The sequence below is a fragment of the Polypterus senegalus genome, chromosome 8 (assembly GCF_016835505.1).
Source record: "Polypterus senegalus isolate Bchr_013 chromosome 8, ASM1683550v1, whole genome shotgun sequence".
Taxonomy (NCBI): Eukaryota; Metazoa; Chordata; class Cladistia; order Polypteriformes; family Polypteridae; genus Polypterus; species Polypterus senegalus.
In genome coordinates this window covers 107,400,219-107,428,147 of record NC_053161.1, presented here as the reverse complement: position 1 = coordinate 107,428,147, position 27,929 = coordinate 107,400,219, and the positions used below count along the sequence as shown (strand labels likewise).

The 27,929-nt window shown below is 34.5% G+C and overlaps 1 protein-coding gene across 8 annotated transcripts in view; it reads left to right on the top strand.

Moving 5' to 3' along the window:
- Nucleotides 1-27,929, top strand: part of LOC120534195 (lymphoid-restricted membrane protein) — a 101,565-nt gene that overhangs the window by 38,793 nt on the left and 34,843 nt on the right. For 7 of the 8 annotated variants that reach the window (XM_039761575.1, XM_039761572.1, XM_039761573.1 and 4 more), the window contains exons 14-20: nt 43-136; nt 2,010-2,138; nt 5,477-5,575; nt 10,214-10,377; nt 15,026-15,143; nt 15,658-15,796; nt 18,439-18,488. In XM_039761575.1, coding sequence (XP_039617509.1) covers nt 43-136; nt 2,010-2,138; nt 5,477-5,575; nt 10,214-10,377; nt 15,026-15,143; nt 15,658-15,796; nt 18,439-18,488 — 793 coding nt within the window. The remainder of the gene's footprint in view (nt 1-42; nt 137-2,009; nt 2,139-5,476; nt 5,576-10,213; nt 10,378-15,025; nt 15,144-15,657; nt 15,797-18,438; nt 18,489-27,929) is intronic. The other variant, XM_039761570.1, reaches the window with a different exon arrangement.

Below are 27,929 nucleotides of genomic sequence, written 5' to 3'. Positions count from 1 at the left end.
TACCACATTAGGGTTTATTCTATGTATTTATTTTAACTACAGGAGGACAATGGGCATCTCTGGAGTTTGTGTACTTAACCGCACCCTTTCTGGATCCCTTCATAGTGAGCTGACACTTGCCCAACAGTCACCTGAGGTAAATGACACCAAGTGTGACATTCTCATTTTTCTTTTAAATTTGTCAAAAAGACTGGAGTTTAATTTCTACTAAGATGATTATCTCTTGATATTTTGTTTTCATGCTAATTTAGTTCTAGTCAAGGAACATGTTTCATTCTAGTAGATTAATTTCTTCTCATGGTCCATGGCTTGGTAAGCATGTTGCAATAGCAAGAAAACTTTATAGCGCTCATGATTGTGTTCCATTTGTATTTAATTCTGCACCCCTTTTATTTATTATTTTTTTTTTTTTTAAGAATTGTTTCAGCTTGGGTTTTTGTTTAATGTGGAATTAATTTCTGTCATTCAATTTTAATGTTTGTTTCAATTTGACAATTATTTCTTCATGTCTTGCTTTTTGCTATGGCCATCACCAATTTGTGGTCCTTTATTTACGGTTGTGAGCCAGATTGCTAGGCTGGGATAACCAGAAGTATGTGATTTGTGATACTGTCATCGCGATAATATACAGTAAAGGATGGCATATTGCGCTTCCAGGTTGACTAAGATTATGGATTTATTTTAAAGCAGTTGGTTTGTTTTTGAAATTTTCAGTTCTTAAGCTAGTCAGAGCTTGGTTAGCATTTTGGTTTTGGGTGATTCTTTTTGATTTCATGGTTTTGACTTGATCCTGCCCTTTGACTATGTTTTTATCTTCCTGTCATTTGCATCATCTGCCTGTTCTCGTTTCGACACAGTTGTAAATGAAATAAGCTTGCTCTGCACTAAATATAGAAATTATCATTTACTTTGTCAAGTCTGTTAATACAGTATATTCACTGTAACCACTGAAATGCTCATTGGTTATGCAGTTTTGTATTTAGTTTTTCCTATTAATAGTTTGTCCATATGAATTTGTGTAGAATAAGTAACATGAAAATAAACCAGAACTGTTTTGGCAATTAGCCTGCTGACCTTAATTATATTCTATTTTTATATAAAGTTATCAGTTAGAACTAAATTTTATATTAAGAGAAATTTATATTCCCTAAAAATGTTTATGAAAATGATTTACACAGGATTTTAGTAACTTTTCAACAACTTGAAATGTCTTTCAAATCGTTCACATAAGATTGCTAATTTACTTTTAGATGAAAAGTATTTATGTACAATTCTTCTAAAAAAAACTTTCAGTATTGCATCACTACATTCATTTTAATGGCATTGAATTTTCTCCCACCTCTTCAAGATCAGCTTATTTGGACAATTTGGCTTGATGTCCGACAATGTATGTATCTGTGTGTGTTTGTGAACCGATTACATTTTTACCTGTTCATAGGGTCAGTATTGTCACATGATTTTTCAGTTTCACAATTATGCCTTAAAGGACTTTAATTGAAATGTATTTTATAAGAGTCTATACTGTTATATGGTGTTAAGTAATCATGTTGAATCATTTCTTTCTGAAAGTTTATGAAAACCCAGCAGTGTCAATGATGTGAAACTCATTGTCAAACTCCCTTAGTTTCTCAAGTATATTGGTAATACATGTGAAGCTTCTAAATATATCCCATGTGTTCAGTACCAATTTTTTTTATCTTTCTGTGCTACAGTAGTGTAAGAAGAGGACCATTCTTTGCTGTTTTTTTGCAATATCCTTTTCTTATTGTAAGTGAATGTCTTTCTGAGCATTCCTACTTATTTCTTTCAGGCTACTATCCATAACTAAGGTCACGTGATGCCTAATTGTTCATGTACACTGTTGTTTGATCTCTACATTAAATATTGTAAATATTAGCGGTCCAGTAAAGTGACATATAGCATAACATAATGTTTACTATTTGGAAAACTTTGGTTTGGATGAAAGTCTTCAGTTTTTATTTTCTTTTGATCTTGGTTTTTGTTTGCAGCCTTATGGAAAAGAAAGAACATCAATATCGTCTTTGGATGAAACTTTGGACCGAGATATCTTTATGTTTTTACAAAGTCCTGAACCGGACCAAATGTGTGCTGAATTTAAGAACATCATCCAAAAATTGGTGAGGAAAGGAAAAATTAAGTCCACTTATTCTGAATTTAATGTTATGTTTTAACATGTGCTGTGAACAGCTTAGTGTACTAACACAGTGAGAGGAAAAAGATATTTGGAATGATATTTGCAAAGCCAAAGTACCTTAGCCAGAATGTGAGAATTTCGGAACAAAAAATGATTTTAGCCGTGTTTACCCAAAATTACCAGCAGAAGTTCTGCAGCTTCATGGGATTCTGGCAAAAGCTTGACATGTTGAAATGATTCCACAGACAAAATATCTTTGTTTTAAAAACTTTAGTAAAAATTCAAAGTAAAACAGTTCACACAAAAATAGACAAATTGCTAAGGAAAGAAAAGTTCTTGTTTAGCACTGGGACCTGTTCTAAACAACTGACTCAATTAACACACTGTACTGTAGATATAGCAAGAAAGTTCTATCTCGCATTAACTTACAGTGGGTAAAAGACTATACCATGTTCAAATAGCTATTCTTCTACAGAAGTCAAGCAAACACAATATGAATTTAACTTTAAGCATTAACTTTATAAGATTGGCTCTTACAGTGATGATAGAAATAAACATAAACACAATGGGCAGCAATAAAAGCCAAGGTATGTGTAAGAGAAACTCTTTTCAACATAAGATCTGCAGTGGAGGCAACTTTAGATATTGACATAATAAATGATGTCTTTAACACAGATCTTTGTAAAAACCTCAGAGGATAGGAAATTCAAAAGTTAGCGGGGCATACTGTAGAAACCTTGGTCCCTGGGTCTATTAAAATATCTTAGAATTTTAATTGCTGCAATTGTCAGCTACTGTTTTTTTTTTAATAGTTGGATAGCATTGCTGTATATATGAAACTTCAAAGAGAAATCTTTAAGAATAAATGATGATCATAGTGTCATTGGCAGCATCACCTTTATGCTTTTCATTGAAAAATAAAACTTTCCTAAAGGAAAGATTATTCAGTTTCAGGGCTGACTCATTATTTGGATACACCATCTGAAGAGCTGGATTTTAAGGCTATTACATACAGTAATAAACTCTGTCATCTTCTACTAGGATCATTAAATTGATGGTCTTTGGTAGATGTTATCAAGTAAAATATTTAAATCATTGCTGTTCGTGTTATAAGTGCATATTTGGATGAAAATTTCTTTCTCTGTATAACAGCAATCTTTTATTTTTTAAATATTAAATAAAAATAATAGATTAGAATGGAATTTCTCATTAAATCAATGACAGATCATAATATGGATGGAATGCTGTCAATTAAAATGCAGAAAGAATAGTGTCATGATGCAGCAGTGTACGCAAAAAATATCTAAATAGTCCGAATGATGATGGAATCAAATAAGCAATATGTATCCTATTGTTACAGGAATTAACTCTGTCTCAGATGAGTCCAATAATGAAACCAAAGCCAGTACTGTGTTTTAAAAAGGTTATGGGTGAAAGAGGGACTTGACACCATATTTGGAGAGTTAATATTCTGCTTTGTTTTTCCTTACTACAATTGCAATGCATAGTGCAGTTTTCAAAGTGAAAATGGATGTCTGTAAAGTGATGTAAATTAACTGCAAATCTAAAACATAATTTATTGCATGTGAATCCTCCCTGGTGGATGCAATTCTTTTTTTTTAATCACATAATTAGTTGTGACTTATTGATTGTATTAGAAATGCACCTGTATCTGAAAGATCCAACTTCAGATGAGTCAGTTAGGTCGCCTAAACTATAGAATAAAGACTAAAGAATCATTCAAGCAACTCCATGTAAAGGTGATTTGAAAAGCAATGATCAACATGGACACACAAAAATAGCCAAGTCACTGACTATATCTTGGATTCCAGTTAAATCAATCATTAAGAAATGGAAAGTATATGGCACAGATATAAATCTGCCTAGACAAGGCTGTCCACGAAAACTGAGTGATCATTCAACAGGAAGACTAGTGAAGGAGGCCCCAGGACACCTATGATAAATCTGAAGGAGTCACAAACTAAAGTGACTGAGATTGTAGAGAGACTGTGTGTACAACTGTTGCGCTGGTGCTTCTTCAGCCACAGCTTTTTGGGAGAAATGTTATTTTTCTCTTTGCCAATCACACTTTGACATCAGTTTTTCATAAGACCCATGAGAGACTAAAGTCTGCTTTAAGAAGGTTTTATAATCTGATTAAACAAATTAAGCCTATTGGCCATCGGACTAAACATTGTTTGGTGTAAGCCAAATGCCACACATTATCTAAAGCACACTATTTGTGAAGCATGGTTCTGGCAGCATCATACTTTTGCTCAGCAGGACCTCAAAGAATTATGAGAATAAAATGAATACAACAAAATACATGGAAATCCTGGAGGAAAGCCTTAAGCAATCTGTAAGAAATAGGGTTGTTTTAGGAGAATGGAGCATAAGTATAAAGCCAAAGCTACACGGAAATGGCTTAAGTACAATTATGTTAATGTCCTAGAGTGGCCAAGTCGGTGTTCAAATCCCAATCCAACTGAGAATTTGTGGCTACACTTGAAAAATGTTCACACATAATCCCCACACAATATGACAGAGTTTATGCAGTTTTGCAAAGGAGAATGGGGAAAATTGCTGTGTCCAGATATGCAAAGCTGATAAAAACCTGTTTACAGTGTATGTAAGGCTGTCATGGCTCCTAAAGGTGCACCTACTAAATACTATCTTGATCACATATATTCAACCTTTTGAGTTATTTTGTGTTTTACATTTGTTATTAATTTAGACTACTTTGCAAGATCTGTTTTCACATTGGAATTGAAGAGTCATTTCCTGTTGCTCAGTGTCATAAAAGCCAAATTAAATACCCTATGAGTCATGTTATATAATAATTAAATGTGAAAACCTCCAAGGAGGCATTGAAGGTACTTAATACTTTTTATAGTCACTGTAGCACTTTGCAAAATTTATCTTTCATGAGGTCACGTTACACCTCACTATATCTAGGTTGTTTTTCAAACTCCCAATTTATGGGATGATATGTGCACATAAGATTTATTAAATATGATTTTGCATCACAATGTTTGTATTCTTCCATATGGTATGCATTAACAGCTGGCCTGTGCATAACAATTTTACAATAAGTAAAGTTCTCTCTTTGCAGTAACATTTATGTAGCTTGATACTCTTCAATAAAAAGTTGAATATGTGGAAAGAACAGTAATTACAATTTTAATAGTATATCAGAAAAACTTATCTGCAGAGTCTATATAACTGTTGGTATATTTAATTAGATTTCTTAGGCATGCTTGTACAGAGTTTGTATATATATTTTTTCCCCCTGCACTTACTGATACGTAATTTTCCCTCAAGACTAGTGACTTTTCTCAAGATGCTGGTGTGGTGGCAGCATATTTCAAACACCTAACTGAAACGCAAATAGGAAATGAAGTACAAAAGAAGACACTTGAGGTAAGATTTCATAATGGGGTGGATGCTTATTTTCAAAGGCGTCTTTCATGTGGTTCACATTCATTGAGTATCAGTATGATTCATCAGAAAGGAGTTCCCTTATTTGTTCAGGTTTTGTAACTGCAAATTCAAAAAGTGGCCAAGTACAGTTGTGAGAAAATAAATCTAAGTTAGTGAAATAAAGTACGTACATATTATATACGTTTTTCTGTGTTCATTTTGAGTAATGGTAAATGTTTCTTGTGTAATTTGTTCTTATTTACAGATTTTATTTAATTTGAAAAGTCTGTCCTTGAAAATACCTGTCCTAAACATAAAATTCACTGTATTTAAATACTAAGAAATTAAGTACTATACAGTATATTAAACAAATGAATACAGTAACACACTTTTTAAGTGTGCCTCTAAAGCTATTGTTGACATGTTTGGTGTATGCACAAATGCAGTTAATTAAATTAAAACATTAATATTTCATTTGTAACACTTCCAGACAAAAAAAAATTGTTTTTTCACTGCGGGGTGTGTGTTTTTTTTTTTTTATTTAGGGAATGTATAATATTGTTATAGTATGGATTACTTGATAAACCTGACTTGATTGTATTTGAGGTAGCAATGATAGATTGGCCACCTAGCTCTTTGAAGAGGGTTACTTGTGTTCTCTTTGTGTATTGCATTTACCCCGATTTTCTGATAACCATTGAATTCCCAGCCTACCTGAAAGGGTGCTGTTCTCCTACTTGCCTTTCCCAAGATTTCTTCCATCCCCAACCTTTTTTTTTTTTTTTTTTTTTTTTGTCTGATCTGTTGACTACAGTTTGTGCTGCATGTTAAGATTGTTGCTGTGCCAAAATTCAACGTTGGTGTGCCACTGATATAGCCCACAGGGTCCCCCTGCTCAAGGAGGCACATGTACAGGCCTTTCTTATGTTTGTCAGTGAACAGCTGGGCCTGTACAAGTGCTTTCTTGAGCAGGGGGACCTTGTAGGTGCTGCAAGATTTCAATCCATTACAGCATAGTATGTTACCAATTGTCTTCTTGGTGACTGTGGTCCCAACTGCCATCAGATCATTAACAAGCTCTTCCCATGTAGGCTGATCCCTCATATTTCTCATAATCATTCTCACCCTTGAGGCAAGATCTTGCATGGAGCTCCAGACCAAGCTTCTTGCTGATGGTCTTGTAGCCCATTTCAAAATCTTGTCCCTGACATTCTTTGACAGCTCTTTGGTCTTACCCATGGTGGTGAAGAAGTTGGAATAGAAGAAATTGATTCTATGGACAGGTGTGCTTTATAAACATAATGAGTTGAGATCAGAAGTATCTGTAATTGATTAATTTGATTGTAATCTGTGGGAGCCAGAGTTCTGGCTGGGTTATAAGGGATCAGATACTTATTTCACTCAATGACATGTAAATTAACTTTTTTATGTAATATGTTTTTTCTGGATTTTTGGTTGATATTCTGTCTCCCTCCATTTAAAATGAAACTACCATAAAAGTTAGAGACTGTTCACTTCTTTGTAAGTGAGCAAACTTACAAATTCAGCAGGGGATCAAATACTTATTCCCCCCACTGTACCCATCAATCCATCACTTCTAAATTTTGTGAAACAACAACAACAGTTATTTATATAGCACATTTTCATACAAACAGTAGCTCAAAGTGCTTTACATATTAAAGAATAGAAAAATGAAAGACATAATTATAAAACAAAATAAATCAACATTAACATCGAATAAGAGTAAGGTTCAATGGCCAGGGGACAGAAAAAAATTCCTTTTAATCCGTCCATCATTGTTGGAGCATCATGAAGCTTTGAGTAGGTGGAGGTGGCGCAGCCACCACCACAAAGAAACGGAAAAAGAAACAGAAAAGAGAGTAGGGGTCAGTACCGATTTTAGAGCCACCATGAATAGTTGTTATGATGAATTGAACATACAGAGTATCAGGATTAAGTTAAATTACGATTAAAATGAAGTTATAAAAGGCCATGTTAAAGTAATGTGTTTTCAGCAGTGTTTTAAAGTGCTCTACTGTATCAGCCTGGCGAATTCCTATTGGCAGGCTATTCCAGATTTTAGGTGCATAACAGCAGAAGGCCGCCTCACCACTTCTTTTAAGTTTTGTTCTTGGAATTCTAAGGAGACACTCATTTGAGGATCTGAGGTTACGATTTGGAATATAAGGTGTCAGACATTCCGATATATAAGATGGGGCTAGATTATTTAAGGCTTTATAAACCATAAGCAGAATTTTAAAGTCAATTCTGAATGACACAGGTAACCAGTGTAGTGACATCAAAACTGGTGTGATGTGTTCTGATTTTCTTTTCCTAGTTAGGATTCTAGCAGCTGCATTCTGCACTAGTTGCAAACGATTTATATCTTTTTGGGTAGTCCTGAGAGGAGTGCATTACAGTAATCTAGTCGACTGAAAACAAACGCGTGAACTAATTTCTCAGCATCTTTCAGTGATATAAGAGGTCTAACTTTACTTATGTTTCTTAAGTGAAAAATGCTGTCCTAATGATCTGATTAATATGTGATTTAAAATTCAGATTACAGTCAACAATCACCCTAAGCTTTTTACCTCCGTCTTGACTTTTAATCCTAATGTATCCAGTTTATTTCTAATAGCCTCATTGTATCCATTATTGCTGATCACTAAAATTTCAGTTTTCTCTTTATTTAACTTGAGAAAATTACTATTCATCCATTCTGAGATACTAGTCAGACATTGTGTTAGTGAATCAATAGAATCAGGGTCATCAGGTGCTATTGATAAGTAATGTGTGTTTAATGTGTAATTCCCACAACTAACAAAATATTTTCTCCCTGTCAGGTAGGATTCAAACCAATTTAAGACACTGCCAGAGAGGCCCACCCATTGACTAAGGCGATTTCTAAGAATGTTGTGATCAATGGTGTCAAATGCAGCACTCAGATCTAAGAGGATGAGAACAGATAAATGGCCTCTGTCTGCATTTACCCGCAAGTCATTTACTACTTTAACGAGTGCAGTTTCTGTGCTGTGATTTGTTCTAAAACCTGACTGAAATTTATCAAGAGTAGCATGTTTATTTAGGTGGTCATTTAACTGCATAATGACTGCCTTCTCTAGAACTTAAGGGCAGGTTAGAGATGGGTCTAAAATTTTCAAGAGCCGAGGGTCAAGATTATGTTTCTTAAGTAGGGGTTTAACTACAGCAGTCTTAAGACAGTCTGGGAAGACCCCAGTATCTAGTGACGAATTTACTATGTCCAGAACATTATCAATTAGCACGCCTGATACTTCTTTGAAAAACCTTGTTGGTATCGGGTCAAGGACGAGGTGGAGGGTTTTAATTGAGATATTATTTTTGTAAATCAGGTAAATCTATCCTAGTGAAAGAGTTTAATTTGTTTATAACAGGATGTTGGGGTTTAGGGGATCCTTAGTGTTGGGGAGATATACTATGTTATTTCTAATATCATTAATTTTTGATTGAAAATACAGCGACAGCCTCACAGGTTTCACTGGAAGCACTTAGGAGGCATTCCTTTGAGCTACCTGGGTTTAGTAGGCGATCAATTGTTGAAAATAAGACTCTAGGATTACTAGCATTGTTATTTATAATCTTGGAGAAATAGCAGCGTCTCTCAAGACGGACAGTGTGATTGTATTCTGTTATTTTGACTTTTAATATTTCATAGTGGATAGTAAGTTTAGTCTTCCTCCATTGACGCTCAGCTCTACGGCATGTTCTCTTTAAATCAGACACTCTTTGGGTCTTCCATGGTATACCAATGCTAGAAGATTTTTTCACTGTCTTTTCAGGTGCAACTATGTCAACAGCAGCTCTCACTTTAGAATTAAATCTTTCCACCTTACTATTTACATTGTCCTCGCTATTATAGCTGGCACTATAAACGGACTGATTGCTTAAAATGTTTGTAAGTTTTAAAGCTGCTGCCGAATCAAAGAAGCGTTTTTAACAATATGCTTCTCATGAGTGTTTTTTATCATTATTTCTATATTAAAAAGTAGAAGAAAATGGTCTGATAGACCAATATCAATGATCTGTTTTATATCAACTTTCAGTCCTTTAGTAATCACTAAGTCTAATGTATGGCCTGCTTTATGTGTAGGCTGAATTACGAGTTGTCTCAAATCAAAAGAATCCAGGAGGTTCATAAATTCTTTTACTTTTAGATCACACTGATTATCTATATGGAAATTAAAGTCGCCAACTATTAGGAGTGTGTCATAGTTAGTAATTAAAATTGACATTAAGTCAGAGAATTCCTCAAAAGGGCTAATTCTTTGAAGCAGCTGTCAAAAAATGATGTAAGCATTTCTGAATTTTGTGAAGTTTGAACCTATTGTCTTTGTATATCCAACCAAAAAGATAAATTGTATTTATTCTTGGGTAAACATGACTTTAAACAACTTAAATAGGTCATTTTTATAAAAACTTCAATATATTCAGCTCTTGGTTATTTAATGATTAAGTTCTTTTTTTAATTTTGTACAAGAGGATGTGGTACAGGAATGATTTAGTAAAGATGTTTGGAGTATAAAGGTGGTCACAGTGAGACCATATTTAATGTGACAATGTTTATTCACAATGAAAAATTTTATGAATTTATGTATATAGACTCTAACAAGAGAAATGGAAGAGAAAAGAGACACTTGGATCCAAAATCTTCAACAGCTGGAAAGGCACAAATCCTCACTTGAAAAGGAATTGCTTAAAATGGGAAACAGCATACAAGGGTCTAGAGCAGAAATTGCCACCTTGAAGAAAGATCTGTCTTCCAGGTTAGAAGAATTTTAAAGCTTTCCACTTTTATCTGGTATTTGGTAAGAAGAAAGGGTAGAATGAAATCTCCGAAAGGTACATCTGTTTTGGTGCAAAAGCTGTTTTCATAGAGAGACAACATTCTGAGTCCTGTAGCTGTTTAAACCATGGAATTACTTGAAATCTTATCCCACTTTTTATTATTAGATTGCATTCAATAAGTTAAAGTAGAAACAAGTATGACATTATTTGTCTTAATTTTATTGTTTTAAATTGTAATTAGCAATTTCAGCGGTGTAGTACTGTCTAGAATGTTGAGGTCCTGTCTGAAAGGACTATGGAGCTGGTGCTACTTGTATTTCAGAGGTGTTCTATACTTTGTGCATGTTGTAACCGTTAAGTGACTCGTCGTGCTCACTCATGGCTATAATTTAAAATAGGATGTGTATTCTTTTTGCACCACAATAAATTGAGGAAGAAGTTGTAAAGCACAGCTGTGCTCACTGCTTCTTCAGTAAGTATTTTGCACAGGTTCGTGGCAGGGCCAGTTGAACTACTTTTGTCTCTTCTCCCCCACTCTGTTAATTTTCTTCCCTCTTTTGGGTCACTGAGACTGCTGTCCCTGATGCCGCTGCCTATGGTGCGGATAATATAGAACTGACTCAAATCCCCTTTGTACTTTACACTTGATATGAGGGATGGGTTCCTTGCTATGTTTTTCTTTAGGATTCTGCCATCCAGACTCCCATTTAGTCCAGATGCACATTTCTTAACTTAAGTGTTTTCTTCATAATGGTTTACACCCCTCAATGATGGCCCCTGTCTGAGCTAGTTACTAGTTGTTTGTTGTTTTTTTTTTCCACTGTTTCTTTTCTGGGATCTGTACATATATGTACTGTGTATATATACCTACCTATATACCTAATCAACCATTTTTCTAAACTAGGTTCTAATTCAGCCTTAGTGGGGACTTATTTACCCCAAAATACGTTTTACTTTTTGCAGCAAATGGTTTACATTTGCGCACACAGTTTGTTTTTTTTTACCATTTATGTCACAGAGTTAAATTCAGACTGTAATGCATGATCAACCATGTAAGGAAGACTACATTTAACCTTCAGTTTTAAATAGATTTGCAGGTGTTATTGGATAGTTGCGCCATTCATGTTTCCATTTCTGACTAGTCCAGTTTGCACTACTGGTATATTTAGATTCCACTTTTGCTGTGCTCAGTATATGCACTTAATTTTTCGTAGCTTTATGCTTGGTAAATTTTAATTCGTATGATTACCTGGCTCTTTTCTTCAAAGTCATGGCTAAAGTAAAATTTGTCTTACATTTTCTGAAGCAGTCCACTAGTTTATAATTTGTGTGCCCTACCAGATACAAAAGGCTCATAGGCACATGTTTAAAGTATTAGATACATTTTTGTCTGGCACATTCAATAATGATTATCAGAATTTAATGTCTTAAGTTTGTGTGAAACCTATGAAAGACTGGTATTTTAAAATAGTGTGTTTAGAATTGGGTTTATACTTGCTGAATAACTCATTCTGCTGCTGCTCAGATTCAGAAATGGCACCAGTTACTCAGGTCTTCTAGGTAACATGGTGTGTCTGTTCTGGTTTTGAACCTACTATGGCAATTTTCCAGTTTGATACCCACCTATGTTTTAAAATTTAAACATTATATGTAAATAACTATGTAATGCAGACCTTCAGTATAGGTACAGCCCCATGGAATGGTACTTTTACAAACAATTGATTTGTTTTATTATTAGCTACAGTGCGGTAGTTCTGCTAAATTCATGAACACTATTGGATATGTTGTAGTTGATGCTTGCTAAGTTGTCTAATATATAAGCTGTCCTGAAGGTTGTGTATGATTTCAAGTCAATGTCTTCTAAACAATGTTTGATACTGTTGTGCCATTTTCTACAATTATAGGTTAAGATTTTGCATGTGTGCCTTTCCTCTCTGTTGGAGCATGCAGACATCCTGAGTAGGATTTGCATATGTCTGTAATATATCAGCAAATAATCATTAACCGTCTTATGTAACTTCTCAGCAAAGAGCACTGATTGTTATAAGTAAAATGCAAATCTTTAGAATTTACCCAACCCCAACTTTAAAACAATTACTTCTCCTCATTGAACTGTGTGAATAAGCAAGTTACAAAAAATGAATGAATTTTATTAAATCTATAAATGGTGCATCTTAAGCAAAGTTTTATTTTCAGACACATTTTCACTTTAGAAGTAGCATATCTGCTTAAACCATTGCCTTGGTAAGTTTGTGCTTAGTTTTCCTAATTGCATACTTGTTGTATGTACATAACTGAATGGTTGAATAAGATATAGAGAATAACCAGTTGTTACGAGTGAACCCAGTAATGAGTGCCCACCATTTTCCTGTTGGTTTTGTGCCTTCCCATTGATGTGGTGAGAGTTTTTATTCTATTATAATTTTATTATATCATTGCATCACTTTATTCAACAACATATCACATCCATCCCACTGATTTGAATGGAATGGAAGGGCTCCAAGTAGTAATTCACTTTTGTCTGTTGAACCTGTTTTCTGTTTTATGGGTTGCTCATATGTACTTGTGTCATATTACACACTCATTTTTAAGGTTTCTGTTTATATTAATCTAAAACGTAGCTGCTCTGACAAAAGGAATTTTCTTCTTCTAAAGACACGCCTATCATACAGCACAACAGAAGCAAGTTACAAATTCAGCCTTGCATTTAATAAAAATCTAAATGCACTATGTAGTAATAATGCTACATACGTTATCCATCCATTAAATTAATTTGTGTCAATCTCGGAAGCAAGGAAGGAATTAACCATGGAATAGGGACCACTCCATTGCAGGGCACAGACGTTTCCTAAATCTTAAATATTGTAGGGCAACATTTGTGTCGAGGGTAGCGAATCTATAATCCTCTAGTTCCAATAATGATTGATCCTAAGTAAAAATTATTTTACTGTGGGTTTACAGAATATTTAATTTGATACAAACAAAACTGTCAGACATAAATTAGTCTTGTTGCACTAAATGCTATGTAAAAATCAGCCTTTCATGTAAAACAAATATAGGCAGAAACAGAAGAGATTAGATGTATGTGTTATGCAGTTCTTTGCAGAATGACACCAATGTTGTGTGTGTGTATGTATATATATATATATATATATGTGTATATATATATATATATATATACACACACTCACCTAAAGGATTATTAGGAACACCTGTTCAATTTCTCATTAATGCAATTATCTAATCAACCAATCACATGGCAGTTGCTTCAATGCATTTAGGGGTGTGGTCCTGGTCAAGACAATCTCCTGAACACCAAACTGAATGTCAGAATGGGAAAGAAAGGTGATTTAAGCAATTTTGAGCGTGGCATGGCTGTTGGTGCCAGACGGGCCAGTCTGAGTATTTCACAATCTGCTCAGTTACTGGGATTTTCACGCACAACCATTTCTAGGGTTTACAAAGAATGGTGTGAAAAGGGAAAAACGTCCAGTATGCGGCAGACCTGTGGGTGAAAATGCCTTGTTGATGCTAGAGGTCAGAGGAGAATGGGCCGACTGATTCAAGCTGATAGAAGAGCAACTTTGACTGAAGTAACCACTCGTTACAACTAAGGTATGCAGCAAAGCATTTGTGAAGCCACAACACGCAGAACCGTGAGGCTGATGGGCTACAACAGCAGAAGACCCCACTGGGTACCACTCATCTCCACTACAAATAGGAAAAAGAGGCTACAATTTGCACGAGCTCACCAAAATTGGACAGTTGAAGACTGGAAAAATGTTGCCTGGTCTGATGAGTCTCGATTTCTGTTGAGACATTCAAATGGTAGAGTCAGAATTTGGCGTAAACAGAATGAGAACATGGATCCATCATGCCTTGTTACCACTGTGCAGGCTGGTGGTGGTGGTGTAATGGTGTGGGGGATGTTTTCTTGGCACACTTTAGGCCCCTTAGTGCCAATTGGGCATCGTTTAAATGCCATGGGCTACCTGAGCATTGTTTCTGACCATGTCCATCCCTTCATGACCACCATGTACCCATCCTCTGATGGCTACTTCCAGCAGGATAATGCACCATGTCACAAAGCTCGAATTATTTCAAATTGGTTTCTTGAACATGACAATGAGTTCACTGTACTAAAATGGCCCCCACAGTCACCCAATAGAGCATCTTTGGGATGTGGTGGAACGGGAGCTTCGTGCCCTGGATGTGCATCCCACAAATCTCCATCAACTGCAAGATGCTATCCTATCAATATGGGCCAACATTTCTAAAGAATGCTTTCAGCACCTTGTTGAAAAAATGCCACGTAGAATTTAGGCAGTTCTGAAGGCGAAAGGGGGTCAAACACCGTATTAGTATGGTGTTCCTAATAATCCTTTAGGTGAGTATATGTGTATATATGTGTGTGTGTGTGTATATATCTATATATATATATATATATATATATATATATATATATATATATATATATATATATATATATATATATATATATATCTATCTAGTTAAACTTCTCTTTACAGTTCAGATTTCAGAAAGGGACAAATGTTAGAAACCCAGCATATAGGCAACTTTCTCTTAAGTGTAAATTTAAACTTGTGGTTTTATCACAATTTACAGGCTACGAGAACTGGAGGCTCAGAAGCGCCTGCAAGAGGAAGCAGAATATTCTGTGAAAAGCCATTGTGAGATGAAAGAAGCTGCAAGTCAAACAGAGCCAGCAGAACTCGGGGTAGAGGTGTCTTAGCCATGCAATAGCCTGATTTCAGATAATATATATGTATATATGTATAAATAATATGCAGGTTTTTTTTTGGTTTTTTTTTCCCTTTCCTTGCTGATGCTAACAAATTCCTCTCCAAACATTACAGAGCAAAGCAGATTGTAACTCTTGATGTGGAGTGGTTTTTTAAAGACCCGCAGATATTAGAGGAAGTTAAGTTTTCTGAGTAGGAGTTTAATGTGGGTGGTTTTATCGCTGAATTTAGACAGCTTGTTGCTGCTGCATCTAGTCAAACAAATGGGTGAATATTTTTAAGGAAACACTCTGAAAGCGTAGTTAAAACCTCTAGTGTAACAATGGCAGAAGAAAAGATACTTTTGATTTTTTGAGGCTTTGGCATTGTTTAAGAGCAAATCTTTTGATTGTTTGAGGCTTTGATATTGTTTAAGAGCAGATTGGATAAAACATTTATGAGCAATGATATGTACAGTTTGTTGAATTATTCTGCGTCTCTGTGTCATGTGTGCAGCTTCCAAATGTACCAGAAGAGGAGACTAGAGGATGTGAACTAATGGGATTGACTTCCAGCAGCCCAGGACTTGTGGATAATCAATCTTCCCTGTTGCTTGGCTGTCAAGCACTGCAAAATAACTTCAAGGACAAGTTTAGTAAGTAGCCTTGCTGCATTTATGTTTCTTAATAGCGGAGACTGTCTAAACCTTAATCACCATCTGGGGCTAGTAAATGCATTTATTTAAATAGCTTAGAATACAAACCAAATACTTATGCTGATTTACAATAAATGTAAATGAAAGAGTAATACTTTTATTAGTCACTAGGTGTATGTATCTGAAGAGTCCCTGTTTTCTGTTTTCACACTTTTCTTTTGATGCAAGTACAAAAAAAGCAATGTAAAAGTGCAGGCATGAAAATGAGGAACTTTTTTTTTTTTTCAAATTGTTTTTTCTTTTCCCCCCCACCACTTGTTTGTTGTACTAATTTTAAGTTTTGATCAGCTGTATTATCTGGAAACAATGCAACCACACATTAAAGAATGCATGTTCCTAGGTTTCCTCATGTCATTCAGAAGTGGCCCTCTTTTGAAGTAAATTGATGATGCTAATTAAAGTTGTTGCTTTTTAATTTTGGCTTCATAGTCTTGCATTTTTCACGACACAGCCATTTTTTTATTTCTCTTTGTGGTATGCTAGTCTATTTTATATTAATGTGTATATTGTAAAAAAAACCAAACAGATGAAGCCTATAACTACTAAACTTTGTATATTTTTAGCTATCTTTTGGCTGCCTGTTTTTCTCCTTTCTAAAGGGTATTACATATTAAGATTGAATTATTTTTTTCAAAAAATGCTTATTCAAAAACTGTATATGATCTGTTAATTGTCAACATGAGCTGTTATAGTACTTGCATAACTAGGTCAAATTTGTGGACCACAGTCAGTGAGCATTCCTTTAAAAAATTGATTTGAACTGTTAGTGATATTTCTGGAAGCTGCTTTCAGTGTTTATCATGTCTAATTACTGGTATACTGTACCTTTTTTGTACAATTTATTTATTTTTTTGTTAACACATCTTTTAGCATGTAGGAGGTTATATTTTTAGCATGCAACATTTTATTAGGACTATATAATATGATTTTGGATTGCTTTCTGTAAGTTAATTGTAAGTAAAAGTATGTTTTAAATATTTTGCATTAGCATAACCTATTTTTAAAAGTACAGTTCAAAGTGTTAGAAGGAAAAAATTAAAACTATAAAATTTTCTTATTCTTCTCTACTCCAGTATATAGAGGTTTGAAAATATTCTCTTCAGCTGCCCTTTGCTCTTTTAAACTTTATTTTGTATAATAATCTTTCAGTACATTTTAAATAAAAAATAGTCTGTGTATATATGTAGTATATTTTCCTAAAGTAGTTTGATTTCATATAACACATTCCATGTTTTCCCCTCATTTATCCAAAATAAAGGGCAAAAAATAATATTGTTACAGATCCACTAAAATCTTAAAATTGAACAAAAGTGACATTGCAGATCATGTGCATTAAAATGTCACCTTTGTTCATATTGCTACTCTCTGACTTAGCCTTTCATTCTGAAAATTACAGCATCTAAAATAAAATGTATAATAAGTTTAGGGACTTTAAGTTTAATGAGTTGCGCTTCTCTTGCTATTGTCCAGATCTAGTCCTTGTTTTTTGGTTCAGACAGCATAATAGATGAAAAATGGCTCTACTGGAAAGTCCATGCATGTTTTGACTTGTGCAGTAAAGTGTATGTTTAAGTTTATTGATGTTAATAACTATTAAATAGTTAGGTGCTCCTTCATGGTTCCAAAGCCACAGCTGTGGAGATTTTTTTTTTTTTAAATTATATAAAGGGCATACCAAGATGGGCATCCACATTTGCCCATTCAGAATTCTGCATGTATTCATAGAGGTGTATCCAATAAAAGGTATTACTATTCCAAAGCTGATTTTCATTGGGTACAGTTTGGTAGTATACCGGCTTCTTAACTTTAGTGTATTTTGAGTGGTCATGGTTTACCGCAAACACCTGGGTAATAAATCTGTCCAGTGGCTCAAAATTCCAACAATGCCCAAGTACTTCAGCTGTAGACCATTAGTTTCATGTCAATTCTTTGCTGACTGTTTTTGAAATGATAGAATTAAAAAGCCATTAGTTTAGCAGTCTGTTAAACAGTGAGAAAGATTAGGCTGTCAGAGAACCCATCTATTATGCAATAATTTTTTTGAGAGTTGTATTTTTATTTAAACAAGATATTTTGTATGTTTTAAATACACACATCTTAACTATATATTAAAGTGTATGTATGACTTCTGTAACATGATGAGAGACATGAGATATTTTCAAGTGTGCCTTTATGCTAACTAGTGGGTCATGGCAACCATAATATTAGGGAGGCAGGATATATTTTTAAAAATATTGTTAGGTTTAATTGTTCATACTTTTTGATGATATTCAGAAGATGAGAATACATCTCTTAAAATACAACGTGAATATGGTGGCATTTTCCAGAATCTGCTATTGCAGTTTGTTATTCAAAAGTAAAACCCAGTGCTTATTACTTTGTAGTCTGTAATCCTAACTTTATAATATCCCAATGCTCGTTATCTGGAGCTGTTTAATACTGTCTGTTTGGGTGTTTTTTGTAGTTACAATATGTAGTTTTGTAGTGCTCAATTTGAATATGATACTTAAGCAAATATAGGTGAACGTTTTCTTTTCCCGACATTTTAAACAAACAGAGGTCTTGTTTCAATTCTCGTTTAGACCCTGCTTATTCATCTGAAGAGGCTTTGTCTTCTGGACACATCTGCCAGGTAGGAAGATATAGAGTTCTCCCCCAAAAGAGTGTTTAATATTTCACATACTTGCATATTAATTTAATATATTATAATATACATTGAAAATGTATACAAGAGAAACTTTTTATGTGATAGTTTGATTACCAAGTTAAGTCACTATGGAAGTAATTAAGCTTAGCAGGAAACATTCTATCTTTTTAAATTCAATGGCACAATCTTTTCTGGCTTAAAAATATTGCTTCTTGCAATATATTGTAACACAAAATCTGTCCAGGAAAAATAGTAGACAACATACATTGTTTTCAGGAGAATATGGAGGACCAGATGTGCATATTTACTGAAATGGTAGTAGGATTAGTGTGCACATGATATAACTTTTAGTAGTGGAAAGTTGTAAATGTTTTAAATGTAGTAGAAAAGTTTTGTTTATACCCACCTATTAATTACACTTTCTTAGACCTAGCTAATCAAAAGAAAAAAAGAAAGGTATTAAGTTTATACTGAATATGAGAGTTTGCATCAGTCAATGTGGTAGACAATCTTCTAACAATGGGCTTTACACTTGGATAAAAGAGTAATATTTTTGTCACAAGAGAGAGAAATTCTGCTATAACGTTTGTGATTATGGTGGTGCTCAGTAAGAATTTTTATATAATGCCCACTGACAAAAATTATATTCTGCTGCACCATAATGATCTAAGCTCTATCAAAGCAAGCATTTTGATCCTGATCATGAGTAAGAGTTGGAACAAAGTTTAATGTTTTTTGAACAATAATAAAAATAAAAACTGATGTTTCTACTGTTAAAGTTTACTTTTATAATAAGCATAAATATGAAACTTATTCATAAATGATTTGCTGTCTCATGTAAAGAAATTCATTGGCATTTTAGAATAAGCAATAAATATTACACTATTTTGAGAAAACTGACTCGTTTAGAAACATTTGTATTTTAATTTGAAAATGTCAATTATGTAATTGTTTTCCTTGCTACAACACATGTATTTTTCTTTGATTCCTTTTTTTCTGTTTTGGATACTGTTTTAGATTCTTAATGTTTGGTTCATTATTTTTGCAAGAATCCTATTAATCTTTTAATATAAAGTTGGGTGCTAGTTACATAAATACTCCTACTTGAAGACATTTACAAGTGTTTGGCACAACCGAATGTACCACATTGCAGATGAACTGCAAGTGAAAAGCAGAAGTTCTACTTGCATAGTCTTCCACTATGCACTAATCAGCACAAGCAGTCCTTCCTGTAGAATCTGAGATATAGTAACTGATATAAGTAAAAGAACCTGTCTGTTTGACAGCAGTTTGAAAATATTAAAATGCAGAAAACAAATGTTCTCTCACATATGTTTAAAATGTAGTCTCAATTGATTTATTTTGTAACACTTCAAAAATTACTTGGATTTTTGCTACAGGTTAAAAACATAAAGCTTGTGATAATGTAATGCAGGTGTAATTAGTTTGAATAACATCTGTTTAGATCACTCATACTGCTTCAGAGAACAAAGGAGAAATCTGTAGTCAGTAGCAGAAATAAAACACATAGTACTGTCGCACAGGTATTGGTGGGGGTGGGGGGGGATCAATTTCTGAGTGTCATGTATGACATCTGAGCAAAATTAAGCAGTCTGTGTTGCTGCTCTGTTGTGGACTGACAGACACACTGGTTTACTCTGTTAGTATTCCATACTCTATCATTTTTATGGGTTGTTAATGTTTCACTGCTGTACTATTTATAACTTAAGGCTCTTTTGCTTTGCGTTTTGAGATTTGCATATTTCTAAGCACAGACTTTTTAGTTTTTGAAATATATAGTTTTAGGTATGTCCCAAATCTAATACAAGCTAAGTGAATGTCCTCATAAGGTTACAGATCTTTTTGTAAATTTATTTAATGTCTATACAAAACTGCTTGATCGAGTTTAAGGAGTCCAAAAGTAGAACTCCCTGGTATTTAGAAATGAAAGGTGCATCATACTTCACCAAACATTAGTGAGAATTTTGCATTTTTTTCTGTCAATATGAATAGATTTCATAATTTCTATAGTGAGAAGTAAAATTGGTGTCTAGTTAACACGTACCATGAAGATCTCTTAATTGCATGTAGTAGGCATCACAATGTTCCAAAAGACAAACCATTTAAGTTAAAGAAGATTAAAAGCACTTTCAAAGAAAATACTTGCTCTCTGCTTTGCAAGTATGAAGGAAAATGCTGAGAATCCAAGATAATTCCAAGGATTGAAACAGAAAAAAAAAATCACGTCCAGCTACTGATCTACTTGCATAGGATATAACTGTTAATATATTCTAGGATATAACTGTTAATATATTCTAATATATAATAGGAACAGACTGCATAGAGAAAACTGGAGATTCTGATACCTTGAACTTAAGCAGCGTCAAGCATTTTGAATGGATAGGTAATGAGGACATAGTTCAGACCAAATTATTATTTTTTTTTTTGTCTGCTTTTGTTAAAAACCAAACTGCATATGTAGGCATGCATAATAGCAGGAATTTGTGGGTCTTTGGCAATGTTCACTCTAACTACAAGAGAAGTTACAAATGTTTATGCTATATTTGAGAAGTAAATGAGAGGTTTGGTATAAAGCCATCTAATTATCATTTTTTAGCTGACACCTTTATTCAAGATGACATACAGGTTCAGGATACATTTACACAACTGCGTACATAAATTAATTGCAGTTGAGGTACAATGTTATATAACCTGCTCTGAATGCATAGTGAAGGTGAGGACTGAATAGGCACTGTATATATATATATATATATATATATATATATATATATATATATATATATATATATATATATATATATATATATATATATATATATATATATATATATATATATATATATATATATATATATATATATATATTTATATATATATATATAATATATATATTTATATATATTTTTATTTTTTTTATAAAAAACCTGTACCTTTGCCACTGCACCACACTGATTGCCATAGTCAAACTCTCCTAAAAGCTACTGAAGGTAAATTGTTAAAAGTATTGTGTTCTTCAAAGTTGATTCTTAGGATGTAATGGATAAAGACGGGCATGCAGTATGTGGAGTATATCAGTATAATGAAAGTATAATATTTTTTGAAGAGATCCAGGTAATATTTCAATTGTGGTGCTCTTCAAAAAATAAAAAAAATCTGAAACCTTATGGTTTTAGGTTGTTTATTCCTTAATGTAATGTCTTCAGTTATAAACCAAATGTTAAATTAATATTTTTCATCTGAATATTTTTTTGATAGAGTTGAATAACAAAAAGACCATGATTCACATTACAAAAACTTGCTTACAAATCTAGTGCCCCACCATTAGGCCTTTAAAATTATGAATTTGAAGAGTGAGCAATGTTGCTTTAGTGCTTTAAATTCTGATTTTCTGTCAACAACTCAGTTTTTCATGTCTGGTACAGTGTTTGTGTTTTGGCAGTTGAAGTATTGTGCTTGTGGCAAAGCTCTTCTAACTGCAATAACAGTTTGACTCTCTGGTTTTCGATGAGCAATTCAGTCTGTTTAGTCTCTATTCTAGTTTTTGCCTCAAGGCATATCCTTGTCTGTTGCTAATAAAGTCTAATGTTTGCTCTCTTATTTATTCAACAAGTGTAGAAGATGAGGAGATATTTTAACTTGGTTAATTATCTGTGTTGCCTTTGGCAATGCTGGACGTTATTTAAATAATCCGGTATGATACACACACACACACATAGTATGACGGGATGCAGACTGACTAGAAACTCAAACCGATAACATAGCAGGTAAACAGCCAGCCTGCCTCTCTGTTTAGAGTTCTAATTTATCTTGGCATGTATAGTTTTGTTATACCCAGTCTTTAAAGGTAATGTCTGATGTTCTGTGGAGTTGTTGTCTTGTTGCTGCCTTGGGTTCACGTGGAGGATTTGTCTTAATTTGGGGTGCATTCTTCTTCTTTGCTATATGCTTTTTTTTTGGGTATGTGGTGTGTAGGGCTTTATTCATTTAGGCCCTTTGTCATGTTGTCTAACTTCATAGGGAAACCATTACTCTTTCTGGCACAAGAGTTTAGATGCTGAAGTTGCCCTCATGAAGTAATACCTGCCTATTGGCCTTCAGATTGGACTTGGTGCTTGACTGGATCTCGGCATTCTGGACCACAAACAGAAGAGATTGACATCTTTCAGTTCCCCAAAGAGGGAATGCCTCAGAAGCTTTCTAGTTTCAGAGTGAGCCCACAGTTTTCTCCATGGGCAGTGTGCCACAGTGAGAGTGTCCAAGAATATCCTCAGATGGGATGAGTATAACTAGATTTATGATGTCAGGTTGTACCTCTTATGATTTGATTAAAGTCACCTTCAGTTAGAAAACCTTTTAATCCCAAAAACTGTTGTTTTGTCCAGCACAGTTGCCATTCATTAACAGCTCATTACTATTGCTTGAGTTTATTTCACGCTTTCTTTGCTGCAGCCCAGCCAAGCTGCTTCGTGTTCTTATATGTGACATAACATCATTCACTTTAGAAATATTAATGTGTGAAAAATGTAAGGGTTGCTACAACATAAAAAATGAGAACATATTGTTCTTTTGTAAAATTGTATCACTTTATGGTCAACAATTAATAGTTAAAACTTTTCATAATTTGTCAACCACACAACATTTTACTCCCCAGAACTAGGAGAAATTCCATTCATGCTTAAATGTTTCAAGTTCAAGTTAAATAAAACTGTGAGCATTAATAGTGTTGCCCCAGGTCTAACCTTTGAGGATGAGGACTACATACTTTTCTTTTGGGCAGTTATACTGTATATGAGTTGCTGTGGAATGGCAAGCAAAAATAATTTAAGGTAGAATGAATAAACATTCATTATTTATGAAAAAGTTTGTTTTTCATTGTAAGAAGGGTTTTCTTTAATTCCAAAATTTGCTTTTTCCCCCTTTTCATTTATACCCTTTCTGATGGCTAACATGAATGTTTTTCAAATGCACCTGGATTGAGCTTCAGTGAATGAAAGTAAACTAAAACCTTTAATACACCATTTTTTACTTAACCTTAGTAAATGAAATGTAAGTTTTATGTTGCATTATTTAAGGAAACGTTACTATGGTCAATCACCATAGTGACTGGGTTTGTATTAGGTAGTATCATTTTTATGGTCTGTTTTGAATAGCCCCTACCTTTCTGAAGGTGGCCTTTGGGTAATTAAGAAGTAGATTTTTTTTACATACTGTATGTCAAAGTGTCATTCATTTTCTCATTGTGCAGTTTTTGGGTTTAAAAGACGCTAGTGCAATGGCCACTGCACTTCCATGAGCAATTGAAACTGAAGCTCTGCACCTACCATAATTTTTCATGGTTTCATTTGCCAGACGTAAGCACATGAAATAAATTCAACATTCAACTCGCTGGATTTTGCATGTTCTTGTAGCGAAAGCCCATACTGACTTTCAGGCCAAATCTTTTTCATTTTAAAGTTGTGAATGTTTCAGATGCATATGCCTCCTTTATATCAGAGCACTATTGTGACAAATAAAAAATGACTTTAAATTTCTTGTCTAAACAGGTCAGATGGCTACAGATGATGATAAAGATTAGTGTTGCAACACTATTAGAATGCATCAGTGTTAATTTTAAGCAATATTTCTTTGCTAGGAGTTTACTTAAAGGTGCCTAGCTCCTTGCAGTTTAAACCAAGTTTTTCCTTTTTCATTGTTTCCTATAGAATTATTATTTCAGTGTGGTAACATTAATGATTAGTGTGACCAGATGAAAATCCCCCTTAATACTCTGGCTCTCCATTCAACATTTCTGCATTTTATTTATTAATCCTTTGTCTTTCTGTGATCTGAAACATTTTTTGAATAAAAACAGACCAAGATGTTGTGATAGTTTTGATAGTCATTTGCCAAGTGAAATATCTGGCCATTGTTATTGTTTTATTGGTTTACTTGGTTCATTCTTCTCATATGTTCAAAATATAATGAAACTAGCCATGTGCGCCCAACTACGTTGCACGTGTTAAAGTTGTCTGTGAAGGGCTCCCTGTTTAAACGCGGCTGCCAGTTGTGACCTGGGCCCTTCGTTGCACAGCATTATGATTTTTTTATAAGGGAAACAAAATTACAAAAGAAAACTCTTGGATATTGATTCGATAGGAACGGCCTCCTCTGAATCACTGTCCGAATAGTAATTATGTGGTGGTGTAGGAGCATTTCTGCTTCTGTCCGTTCATAGTCCGTCTCGTTTTCACGATGCTGTCACTTCCTCTCACAATCTCTTCTCAACCTTTCTTCAATCTCGCAGGTTGCTTTGTGGCAATCCAAAGAGTAAGGCAATATACACGGAGCAATGGTTATAAAAGGGGGACACGTAGGTATCCAGGCTCTTTAAAGCATAAATAGGGATCACTTCACTGACATGTGAGCAAGCCACGGTACAACTGTGAGACGCGCAGCACTAGCTGGCTACAACGTAACAATAATAATTTCCGAAACGTGCTGTTACGTTGTCATTAATTTTACCCACTTTCTTTCATTCATATGTTATGTAGGCACGTACCTTTTATCTTCGGCAATCTCATTCTCTAACCAGGCCTCAGGAGCTAACCAGCGTAACACTGTCCACCACCCCTTTCGTTATTCCGGCACATTGTTGACATCCGTGAGTAACAACAACGTACTAAACTGGAAGGTGGTCTACACATGCGTGGAATTCGCGGACAAACAACGATCAAGATCTAAATGAAGATTATATATAGAGAAACAATTTGTTTAGTTTGAATGTCTGTGTTTTGAGGTGTGACTGGAGTACTACAGTCTTCAGTAGTATATTAGCCTGGAGGAGATTCTTAATGCAATGCCTATGTTTTAGCTATGTCTCTACTGCCATGTAGTGCTGCTTCTTCTAAATCTTTCGCGGACAAACAAAGATCAAGATCCAAATGAAGATTATATATAGAGATTCTTACTTGCTTGTGCTTAGACCAAATGTTGTATTACGTTCCATTACTTCTGCCCCATAAGTAATGGGAATATTGGAATGTTTGAAATATTAGTATCCGCCCCAAATGAAATTCAAGACAGTAAAATTATGGATGCATCGTGATGCTTGGTGAAAAGTTTAGCAAATTAATGGATATGGCCCACGTCTGTAAGGTCTGGTATTTGAATTAATAGAACTAATTCTAAATTGAATAAGAGCATTCAAAGGCCTGGTTTGTTACCCTTGCAGACTTTGCTTTATTTTTCTATAGTAATTCATTGTTTTTAGGCAATCTTATTCAGAATTTATTTTACAGACAACTGTCCCTATTGTTCATCAGTTTTGAAGTGAATGACTGTTTAGCCTTTTCAAAAGAAAATCCGAAAATTAACAGTGTGACCTGTTGAAAACATCATTATCATTTTGACTAGACCTGTTTACCTCCCAGAAGACTCTGATTTCTGGCAAAGTTGTAAAGCAACTGGATGTTGCCTATTTTCAACAGATCTTATTTTTTAAGGACTAATTAACAAAAATAATTTAAAGGATATGTTTTGTTTAATTATCATTGCATCATTTTCAAAACTTGAATGTAACATATCACATATTGGTAAGCTGGCTAAGATAGATGGATTGCCTGCTGGACAGACCTGGAAGCTCAATGAGTAGTAAAGGTGTTCCAGCTACAACTATTGGATGCCTTTATTCAGAAGTCTCACATATACAATGGTGGCAATTTTTCTTTTTTATTCTCATGTTGTGAGATGTCAAGTGCATTGACTCCAAGTGGAGACGGATGGAACAAGTTGCAGGATTATTGTTAGTGGGGTGGTCACAGCGGCAACCCTAAGACCCAATGGTTGACACCAGTGGTGAGACAAACCATTACTGGTTTGGCTGAATATTGAAACATACCACCTGGCAAAAAAGTGGTTGCTGTAGTAATGGTTGAAAGAGTGGTCCATGTATGATTGTAATTTGTGAGACCATAAACAATTATTTTTGAATGGTCTTGGAAATGTTTGACTCTGGCAAAGTAGATGGGATGTCCCCAGTGTTTCTAGAATAAGGCCAAAAATGTTGATCACCAATATACAGTAGGTATTGTTAAGAAATGAGTGGAGCATTTTGAGAAACTCCTAAAAATGCTCTCCTTGATGGAAGTCATGTGAAAAGCATAGGACCATTCCTTATGGCTGAGTTTACCATGGTAAAAAATTAACAGTGGCAAAACTGAAGAAAAGAAACACTTAAAGAATTGAATATTATGAGGTTAATTTTTGGATAAACACTTCAATGTAATAATGGAGGCAACTCCCCCCACCCCACCCAAATAATATCAAAAATAAACAAAGATTGCATTTCAATTTCTTAGAAATTCTTCTTCTCTCCTCCTTGAAATTTTATGATGGTGGAATGGAGACTCCATCCAATATTTGAAACACTGGGCCAGGTGGAATAACATGGATTTGTTCCTATTCATGGAACAGTGACCCAGCTGGCTGTTAATTTTTTTGCATAGCTGCTTGAGGGGACATGAGTTTGTCTGTCCCATTTACTTATCCCTTTTAAAGTTGCAGAAAAATGACAAAATATCCTATGGCATATTTTAGGGAGGAAATGTAAGAGTATGAGGTTCAGTGTCCACTTCTGTTTCCCAATCAAACCCTGTATATACAGAGTAAGAGTTATGCCATCATGACTGGTACTAAGTAAAGTCCATTTAATGTGGGCATTGTTCTGTCAGGAGTGTCATGTCTTCTTTATTATCCATGGTTTTATTGTTTAAAAGGTATCCAGTATTGCAGCCAAAGTATTGCATCTCTTTTTACCAATAAAGTTATCATGTCTTCCTCTTGGCCTCATCAGATTACAATTTCCATTATGGAACAGTTCACAGCAGGTTGTGGTCTCAATGGGGTGGGTATTGAAATTTCCAAATATAATAATAAAGGTAATGGTCCTTCGATTGTTAGATTAACCAATGGAGCAATACAGTGTGTGTTTTGAGTGTTGCTCTGGATTATGGCATTGAAGCAGGAGTTGAGTCCCCAGGTTAATTTTTTTTGCATTGCAAGTTACTTTGTTAACCTTTTTGCTTACGATAAGAGAAAAAATAAACATCATGGGTACAAGTGGCCAACATGTAGTCTTATGCAGGGTTGCTGTAATAGGGAGGGGAGCTTGGCAATTCCCAAAATATCTCAGAGTACAACCAAGGCTACTCCAGAATAACAGAAGTCTTTTAAGGAGGTGCCTCCAAGAGCATACCAAACAAGTTATGCCAGGCACAGAGTAATAGGAGAGAGTGTAGTTATATCAGCAGCATATGATAGAAGGATTAAATCTTGGGACTGGCTTGAGAACATCTAGGAATTCCTTAGGAGGAATTGGAGGAAGTTCCAGTGGAGAACATCCTAGCTTAGTGTTCCAAGAAAAGACAT